At 35.8% G+C, this 10,021-nt stretch overlaps 1 long non-coding RNA gene and 2 gene segments (V, D, J or C); all 3 read right to left on the bottom strand.

Moving 5' to 3' along the window:
* Positions 1–508: 508 nt before the first annotated feature.
* Positions 509–1,996, bottom strand: LOC125268964. The gene is made up of 3 exons (XR_007185009.1): positions 1,042–1,996; positions 781–931; positions 509–648 (listed from the first exon to the last, which is right to left on the bottom strand). It is a non-coding gene; the product is annotated as an uncharacterized LOC125268964 (long non-coding RNA).
* Positions 1,997–2,013: 17 nt separating this feature from the next.
* LOC125268169 lies at positions 2,014–2,504 on the bottom strand. The segment is given in 2 exon segments: positions 2,014–2,369; positions 2,456–2,504. Coding segments are annotated over 2 exon segments (405 nt in total).
* A 924-nt stretch (positions 2,505–3,428) lies between these two features.
* Positions 3,429–4,361, bottom strand: LOC125268232. The segment is given in 2 exon segments: positions 3,429–4,181; positions 4,288–4,361. Coding segments are annotated over 2 exon segments (381 nt in total).
* Positions 4,362–10,021: the final 5,660 nt, after the last annotated feature.

A 10,021-nucleotide genomic window follows, 5' to 3' on the forward strand; every position in this document is an offset into this window, starting at 1 on the left:
TAATGTTCCTCATCATGTTACGTTGAGGCTGGATGATGATGCGTTATATTATAATCTTCAGTGATGATTCAAATTTTAGTTGTTAATACAGGATGTGACATCAGTATCATGGTAGTGGTGATCTCAGGGTGGGGCAAAATTCAGAATTTGCATGTGAATTGAATTGACCACATGCTACAAGACATTAAGCAACACTTTAAGCAAGACTAGACTAAAACTTATTGTGTTTAGCATTGGCACTGAGTCAATATCCACAGGTGTGAAGAGAACTGCAAATATTCTTGTCACAGAAACAAGACATTTAAAAGAGGAGGTTTTTGTATTAGACAGATGTGATTCTGAGCACTGTGTAATATGCTGCACAGAAATACACTGCACTGTCATTCAGCATGAGGTTCTGGATAGTCAGAGTGCCATGTTTTTTTGCATCTCCCTCCAATTTGATCTTGTTTGTGAATTCAGGCTCTTTATTCTCACTGTAATAAAGGTATCCCATCAACTTGAGGCCCAATAAGTCCTGACTTTGTTTGTACCAATAAATTTGGTCATAGCTCGGTATATTATGAGTGCATGAGATCAGAGCAGATTCATCTTGATTCTTGATGAGGTTCACAGGCGTCTGATCAACATTTTTACCAAGACAAGCAGCTGTGGAGAAAATAAAACACATGTTTTATAATTAATGTTTACATTGAAATAATCTGTATAATGTGAAAGTAACCTAAATATTTACTTATTGTTTACTTATTAATATTTAAGTCCATATTTGTTCATAATTACCTGTTATTATCATTAGATATACAAATGTGCTAAGGAAAGAGTTCATCATGTCAGCTCTTTTTACAAAGTGATTCTGCTATGAATTAAAGGCTCAAGCAGGAGGAAGTGATGTCAGAAGGAGTCTGGTGAACAGTGTTACCGAGAGTGGAAGCTGTGAAGAGACAGATAAATGACATTTAATGCTGAAGAGTCAATAAAATAAGATTTATACACAGTTGTTGTGACAAAAATCAAGAAACACTTGATAAAAGACATTATTACCTGTGAGCCACATACATGTGACAGAGAAACTCAGGAGTGTATTATTCATGCTGTTTCTCTGTGTGACTCTGCTGTGAGTAAATACGGCTGATGAAATGAACAAAGACAATGGAGGATGTGATGTCACCATGGGAATTTCTGACTCAAATTTTGTGTTTGATTACTTGTATAACCACCACAGAGCACATTATTCACTCTACTGGATCACACAATAATAAATAAATTACAATGAAAATGTTATCTAAATTACTTTTGCTTGTCATTGTATTGTTTAAATGTCCACTCACTCAGTATGAGGAAAACACATTGCACTTTATATTTCTTTGGCTGTTTGGCTGGAATGTATTAACTTTACTGTAAAGAGGAATGGTCTCAAAGATTTGTTTATATGACGTAGTATTAAATAAACCTTGTTTGATATGATGTGTTCATGTATTAATGATGTTAAACGTGAACAAAATTTTGATCTCCAGTTGTTGATTTGCATCACAAATATGTTAAATGTTGTTTGCATCACTTTTGCACTAAGAAACATTAGTTTTACACGTGTGAATGTAATCTTAAATCAGTTGTTGGTAAAGGAAATAAAACCACCTCCATCTGGAGGTGAAACAGAAGTTGGTTCCATCTAAATTCAGAAGAATATTTAAATGAATAAATTCACATTGAACTCTTTAAATTACAGAACAAAATATCCCAGTAATGGTAATCTCTGGTCCATGGTCTGTGTTGTTGTGTCAGGACTCAATCTCTGCAGAACCAGTTTTAAATCAAATTCTGCCAAAACATTTTTTTACAAACTGAGGTTGAAGTTATTTTCTGTGATAATGGAGAGCATGCAATAAATGGTGTCAGTAACTTGTATTTGAGCCATAATACTCCTGATCGTTTTGCCTCATCTCAACTGTTTTGACATGCAGCACATTGGTTGTACCAGACTGCCACCTGTTGACTAATTCTGTCACTGATCTTTCATGTACAGAATGTTTTTGTACAGCACTCTCCAGCCTTTGACACACTGTGTTGACTCACTGAACAGAAATATATGGCACTGTCTTCTGGCTCTAGATCTTTCACTATTAGAGATCCTCTATCAGCAACACTTTTATGAGCTTCAAATTTATCTTTATCAACATCTCCAAAGTCTGGGTCTGAACCAGCAACAGTGAATACTATGAGCCTCATGGTCTCTCCTGGACGCTGACGGTACCAGTACATCTGGAAGTATGAAGTACCCATAGTGTGTGTGCAGTTCATATTAGCAGAATTCCCTTTTGGTTTCCACAGAATTTTAGGCTCTTGAACAACATCATCTCCACCCATAGCGCCTGTGGAAAAAATGTAAACAAACTGATAAGAATATAAGGTTATTGTTTCAGTTGCAGTGGAGACAGTGTCACAGAGTTTCTCATACCTTGGCTCCAGTGCAGTAACAGAATCAATGAAATAATGGCTCTAGTCATGTTGAGTTCTGGTGGAGCGCACAGTGAGTCCCAGCCTTTGAAATGATTCAAACTCTAGCTGTTGGTGAACAGGATATGACATCATAGATTGTAACCGTAATGAACAAAACTGCATGAACATGGAATATGTATATTATTAACAGTATTGGGGAAAGTTACTTTTAAAAGTAATGCATTACAATATTGCGTTACTCCCTAAAAAGTAACTAATCGTGTTACTAGTTACTTTTTATGGAAAGTGCTGTGTTACGTTACTTTTGCGTTACTTTTTCTCATCTGAGCTGTTTGTTTGTTTTTATAACAACAAAAAAGTTATTTTTTGACAAATGTAAAGGCTCTTTCACACCAAAAGTGAAATGAATAAGCCTCAGGCTGAAGGAAATGCAAATTCAAGCCTGTACAGTAGAGGGCGCAGCTCAAACAAACCTTTCAGCTGTGCTGCTATTCTGGAATACAGAAGAATTGGGGTGCGTCTCAGTCAGCTCCCTAGTTCAGTAGTCAGGGCACTGATCAGGGAATCAGCCACATTCATTTACATGATATACTGATTCACAACCTAGGGAGCTGATTGAGACGCAGGAGAAGAAAATGAGTAAATGTACGCTCACATTTAGTCTAACTAGTCTAGAATAACCATCATGTTCACACAGCGCACTCAACGCCTCTGCACTCCCGATTTCTTTCAACATGGAGACAGGAGAGCTGTCAGTCAATAAATGGGAAAACAAAGTAACTTGCGTTACTTATTTGAAAAGCAACTCAGATATTTTGTTGTAAATTTAAAAGTTTTTTAGGTATATTACTGAGAAGTACATACAAAGTAGACTGAAACACTTTCTTATTTTTTAATTTAAAAGAAGTATACCAATACTTTGAATAAACACACTTGAGCACACTTGAATAAACTTTTTTGTAAGAGGTGCTTTAAAAGTTTAACATTTCATAGTTATTGTACTCAACTGAATTACACATTAAAAAAAGGTATATAATAATATATACATATAAATGTATATAGAGCAAAAGGGATAAAAGATTTGGCATTCTGTCCTGAAAGCTCATTTTTGAACTGCTCTTAATTATAATGAATCATACTGACGACATCCAGTTGAACTTGTGTGGATTTACAGATATGTCAGCATCTGAATGATCATATAAATTAGATTTAGAATTAATTAGAATTATTAATGATTAAAAACAAGTATTCAAAATCATAAACTTTTAAATTCCCTTCTTTGTGTACTGCTAAGCTGCTGGTGTGCATTATAATCACTGAACCACTAGTCCAGATGCAGACTGGGAATGAATTTGCAGTCACTGATAATCTTGTAACAGGGGAGGAGTTTTTGTATTAGACAGATGTGATTCTGAGCACTGTGTCATATGCTGCACAGAAATACACTGCACTGTCAGTTAGTGTGAGGTCGTTGATAATCAGAGTGCCATTATTTCTTCCATCTCCTTTCAGATTGATCTTGTTTTCAAACGCAGTCTCTTTGTTCTCAAGACCAATATTAAGGAATCCCATGAGCTGAAGGTCCATGATGCTCTGGCTTTGTTTGTACCACTGTATGACATTATAGCTTTGTACTTTGTGTGAACATTCAATCTCTGCAAAGTCCTTTTCTATCTTCAGGAGATCAGGAGGAGTCTGGACAACACTTTTACCAAGAATGGTCACTGTAGAGATACATATAAATGAATAAACAATATAAAGCTGTGAAGAGCTCATATATCTCAGTGACACAAAGTATTAGAAAAACACCTTTAGACTAAAAAGAATTACCTGCAAGACACAGGACAAAGAAAGAAACACTGAGATGAGGAGCATTACTCATGTCGTCTCTCTCTGCTGATTGATTCCACTATGACCGCATAAGCCTAACTCTTACTGTTTCTGCCATAAAATATATGGAAAATGTAGTACAAGAGGTAGGTGTATATGCTAGTATGTGGTTCTGAATTCTTGAACAGGAAAGCATTAGCTGTCATTGCACAAGACATTGAATGAAAGATGCTCTTCACCTGTACCAGAGTGCCCCCTTTTGGAGAGTATATTCATATGATATGTGTACAAGCTGTTTTTGTACATCTGCCTTCAGTGTTTGATTCACTGTGTTTGCTCACTGAACAGAAATATATGGCACTATCATCTGGCTGTGCATTCTTCACAGTGAGAGATCCATTTTCAGGGACACTTTTATGAACTTCATATTTACTTTGATCAGAATCTCCATAGTCTGGTTTGCTCAAAGTGCTTGTGAACACAATAAGAGTCATAGTTTGTCCTTGCCGTTGTCGATACCAGTACATCTGGTTGAATGAAAAATCCTTTTTGTGTGTGCAGTTCATTTGAGCAGAACTCCCCTTTACTGCCATTAAAACATCTGGACTTTGTGAAACATCACTGATACCTGCAATTGGAAATAAAAATATTTCTGTAGCAATTTCAAAAGGTTATTCTGTTATGTATATTACCATTGAGATGGTTTGAATACCTTGGCTCCAATGTACTGAAAGAATCAACAGAATAATGTTCCTCATCATGTTACGTTGAGGCTGGATGATGATGTGTTATATTATAATCTTCAGTGATGATTCAAATTTTAGTTGTTATACAGGATGTGACATCAGTATCATGGTAGTGGTGATCTCAGGGTGGGGCAAAATTCAGAATTTAAGAAAAAGCTTCCTTTCAGCTCCTGAATTGTGATGTGAATTGAATTGACCACATTCTACAAGACATTAAGCAACACTTTAGGCAAGACTAAAACTTATTGTGTTTAGCATTGGCACTGAGTCAATATCCACAGGTGTGAAGAGAACTGCAAATATGCTTGTCACAGAAACAAGACATTTAAAAGAGGAGGTTTTTGTATTAGACAGATGTGATTCTGAGCACTGTGTAATATGCTGCACAGAAATACACTGCACTGTCATTCAGCATGAGGTTCTGGATAGTCAGAGTGCCATGTTTTTTTGCATCTCCCTCCAATTTGATCTTGTTTGTGAATTCAGGCTCTTTATTCTCACTGTAATAAAGGTATCCCATCAACTTGAGGCCCAAAATGTCCTGACTTTGTTTGTACCAATATATTTGGTCATAGTTCAATATATTATGAGAGCATGAGATCAGAGCAGATTCATCTTGATTCTTGATGAGGTTCGCAGGCGTCTGATCAACATTTTTACCAAGACAAGCAGCTGTGGAGAAAATAAAACACATGTTTTATAATTATTGTTTACTTGTTAAAGTTTAAGTCCATATTTGTTCATAATTACCTGTTATTATCATTAGATATACAAATGTGCTAAGGAAAGAGTTCATCATGTCAGCTCTTTTTACAAAGTGATTCTGCTATGAATTAAAGGCTCAAGCAGGAGGAAGTGATGTCAGAAGGAGTCTGGTGAACAAGTGTTACCGAGAGTGGAAGCTGTGAAGAGACAGATAAATGACATTTAATGCTGAAGAGTCAATAAAATAAGATTTATACACAGTTGTTGTGACAAAAATCAAGAAACACTTGATAAAAGACATTATTACCTGTGAACCACATAAATGTGACAGAGAAACTCAGGAGTGTATTATTCATGCTGTTTCTCTGTAATGATATAGTGAAGAATTTCTGACTCGTTATTTTGTGATTGTGAACTGTATATTTCATGAATGAATGTGAATGTCATGTATATATTCTTACACTTAAAATCATTTTATTTTAACCAAATTTAATAAATGGCTCAATAAATAAAATTGCACACTTAAAACCCTTAAGGTCCAGATTTTTCTTTTAGAGTCTGAAAACATTATCAGTCTTATAGACTTTTAAATTGTTAAAAAATAGGCTATTATTTTTTGTACTACAATGACATTTTCAGATGTATTTCATATGGATCTGTGTTACAGTGGTAATATACTCTGTAATATTATGCAGTGTGACTTGCATTCTGTGTTATGTGTCATTCCTGCAACTCTTCTATGTTGCACTATCTCTCCATATATTTGAATGCATTATATGTGCCATTTATTAGTTGTGCCACATTGCCACCTGTTGGCACATATTGTCATTGCCATCTGTTTAAGTATAGTTTTTAATGTAGGCTACTGAGAAATGTATACCACTATTATCTGGCTCTAGATCTTTCTCTGTAAGAGATCCACTTTTAGGAGCACTTTAAAGAGCTTCAGATTTGTTTTTATCAACATCTTTAAAGTCTGAATCTCCATAAGCAGTAATGAATACTTTAAATGGTTAGCTCACCCCAAAATGAAATTTCTGTCATTAATTACTCTCCCTCATGTCGTTCCACACCCATAAGACCTTCCTTCATCTTCAGAACACAAGCTAAGATATTTTTGATGAAATCTGGGTGGTTTTATTTTCCATAGAAAGCATCGAAATCCCAATTTCAAGGTTCAGAAAGGTACTAAAGACAACATTAAAATAGTCAATGTGACTGCAGTGGTTCAACCTTAATGTTATGAAGCAACAGTAATACTTTTTTTTTTGCAAAAACAAAACAAAAATAACTGTTTTATTTAATGATTTCTTTTCTATCCTGTCAGTCTCCTATGCAGTGCAGCGCTTTTCTGTTTACGTCTGAATGTCGGCTCAGTTTTAGCTGACACTGTTCACGTGAGCAGCACGATGCATAAGTGTGATGCTGACGCAGGAGCCAGCCAATAGAGTCGCCGTTCTGACATAGAACATGGAAGGGGGTTATGGGTGATTACAAGTTTCCCATTACTTTTCTCACCTGGACTGAGCTTACTTGATTGTTTTATAATAATAATAATAAATAATTCTATTTTTGGCAAATGTAAAAGCCCTTTCACACAAAAAGTGAAATGAATAAGCCTCAGACTGAATGAAATGCAAATTCAAGCCTGTACAGTAGAGGGCGCAGCTCAAAGAAAACTTTCAGCTGTGCTGCTATTCTGGATTGCAAAAGAACGACACAGGAGAAGAAAGTTAAACACTTACTTCAGCAATTAAAAAAAAAATAAAAAAAAATAAAACACAAATGTGATGTTTATCTGAAGTCATTTTTGCTTGAATATGATCATCAAAAGCCAGCAGCAAAGACAATGGTTAATAAAGTGAGATTAAATACATAAAGTATATTTGCATTATTTAGGCCACTGTGGCCTAATGGTTACAGAGTTTTTGTGTACTGCTAAGCTGCTAGTTTGCATTATAATCACTGAACCACTAGTCCAGATGCAGACTGGGAATGAATTTGCAGTCACTGATAATCTTGTAACAGGGGAGGAGTTTTTGTATTAGACAGATGTGATTCTGAGCACTGTGTCATATGCTGCACAGAAATACACTGCACTGTCAGTTAGTGTGAGGTCGTTGATAATCAGAGTGCCATTATTTCTTCCATCTCCTTTCAGTTTGGTCTTGTTTGTGAATTCAGGCTCTTTGTTTTCATCTTTGTAATAAAGGTATCCCATGAACTTGAGGCCCAACATGGCCTGACTTTGTTTGTACCACTGTATGACATCATAGCTTTGTACTTTGTGCGAACATTCAATCTCTGCAAAGTCCTTTTCTATCTTCAGGAGATCAGGAGGAGTCTGGACAACACTTTTACCAAAAATGGTCACTGTAGAGATACATATAAATGAATAAACAATATAAAGCTGTGAAGAGCTCATATATCTCAGTGACACAAAGTATTAGAAAAACACCTTTAGACTAAAAAGAATTACCTGCAAGACACAGGACAAAGAAAGAAACACTGAGATGAGGAGCATTACTCATGTCGTCTCTCTCTGCTGATTGATTCCACTATGAATTAAATGCAGGTGATGAAGGAAGTGATGTCATCTAGTGACGCATTGCTGAATTCTGAACCGCATAAGCCTACTACTCTTACTGTTTCTGCCATAGAAATATATGGAAAATGTAGTACAAGAGGTAGGTGTATATACTAGTATGTGGTTCTGATTTCTTGAACAGGAAAGCATTAGCTGTCATTGCACAAGACATTGAATGGAAGATGCTCTTCACCTGTACCAGAGTGCCCCCTTTTGGAGAGTATATTCATATGATATGTGTACAAGCTGTTTTTGTACATCTGCCTTCAGTGTTTGATTCACTGTGTTTGCTCACTGAACAGAAATATATGGCACTATCATCTGGCTGTGCATTCTTCACAGTGAGAGATCCATTTTCAGCAACACTTTTATAAACTTCAAATTTACTTTGATCAGAATCTCCATAGTCTGGTTCACTCAAAGTGCTTGTGAACACAATAAGAGTCATAGTTTGTCCTTGCCGTTGTCGATACCAGTACATCTGGTTGTGTGTAAAATCCTTTTTGTGTGTGCAGTTCATTTGAGCAGAACTCCCCTTTACTGCCATTAAAACACCTGGACTTTGTGAAACATCACTGATACCTGCAATTGGAAATAAAAATATTTCTGTAGCAATTTCAAAAGGTTATTCTATTATGTATATTAGATGGTTTGAATACCTTGGCTCCAATGTACTGAAAGAATCAACAGAATAATGTTCCTCATCATGTTACGTTGAGGCTGGATGATGATGTGTTATATTATAATCTTCAGTGATGATTCAAATTTTAGTTGTTAATACAGGATGTGACATCAGTATCATGGTAGTGGTGATCTCAGGGTGGGGCAAAATTCAGAATTTAAGAAAAAGCTTCCTTTCAGCTCCTGAATTGTGATGTGAATTGAATTGACCACATTCTACAAGACATTAAGCAACACTTTAGGCAAGACTAAAACTTATTGTGTTTAGCATTGGCACTGAGTCAATATCCACAGGTGTGAAGAGAACTGCAAATATGCTTGTCACAGAAACAAGACATTTAAAAGAGGAGGTTTTTGTATTAGACAGATGTGATTCTGAGCACTGTGTAATATGCTGCACAGAAATACACTGCACTGTCATCCAGCATGAGGTTCTGGATAGTCAGAGTGCCATGTTTTGTTGCATCTCCCTCCAATTTGATCTTGTTTGTGAATTCAGGCTCTTTATTCTCACTGTAATAAAGGTATCCCATCAACTTGAGGCCCAATAAGTCTTGATTTTGTTTGTACCAGAATATTTGGTCATATCTCGGTATATTATGAGTGCATGAGATCAGAGCAGATTCATCTTGATTCTTGATGAGGTTCGCAGGCGTCTGATCAACATTTTTACCAAGACAAGCAGCTGTGGAGAAAATAAAACAGGTGTTAAAATTAATGATTGCACTGAAATAATCGGTATAATGTCGAAGTAGCCTAAATTGATTACTTCTTTACTTACAAATATTTAAGTCCATATTTGTCCATAATTACCTGTTAGCATCATTAGATACACAGATATGGTAAGGAAAGTGTTTATCATTTTAGCTCTTTTTACGAAGTGTTTCTTGCTAAGGCACAAGCGGGAGGAAATAATGTCAGCTCTATCAAGTTCTCAAATGGTGAAACCTGAAAAAAAAGTTGCACATAAAGATCAGAACTGATGTGCAACTCAAGTTGTACATGCTTTTTATTA

Source organism: Megalobrama amblycephala, linkage group LG5 (genome assembly GCF_018812025.1).
Source record: "Megalobrama amblycephala isolate DHTTF-2021 linkage group LG5, ASM1881202v1, whole genome shotgun sequence".
NCBI lineage: Eukaryota > Metazoa > Chordata > Actinopteri > Cypriniformes > Xenocyprididae > Megalobrama > Megalobrama amblycephala.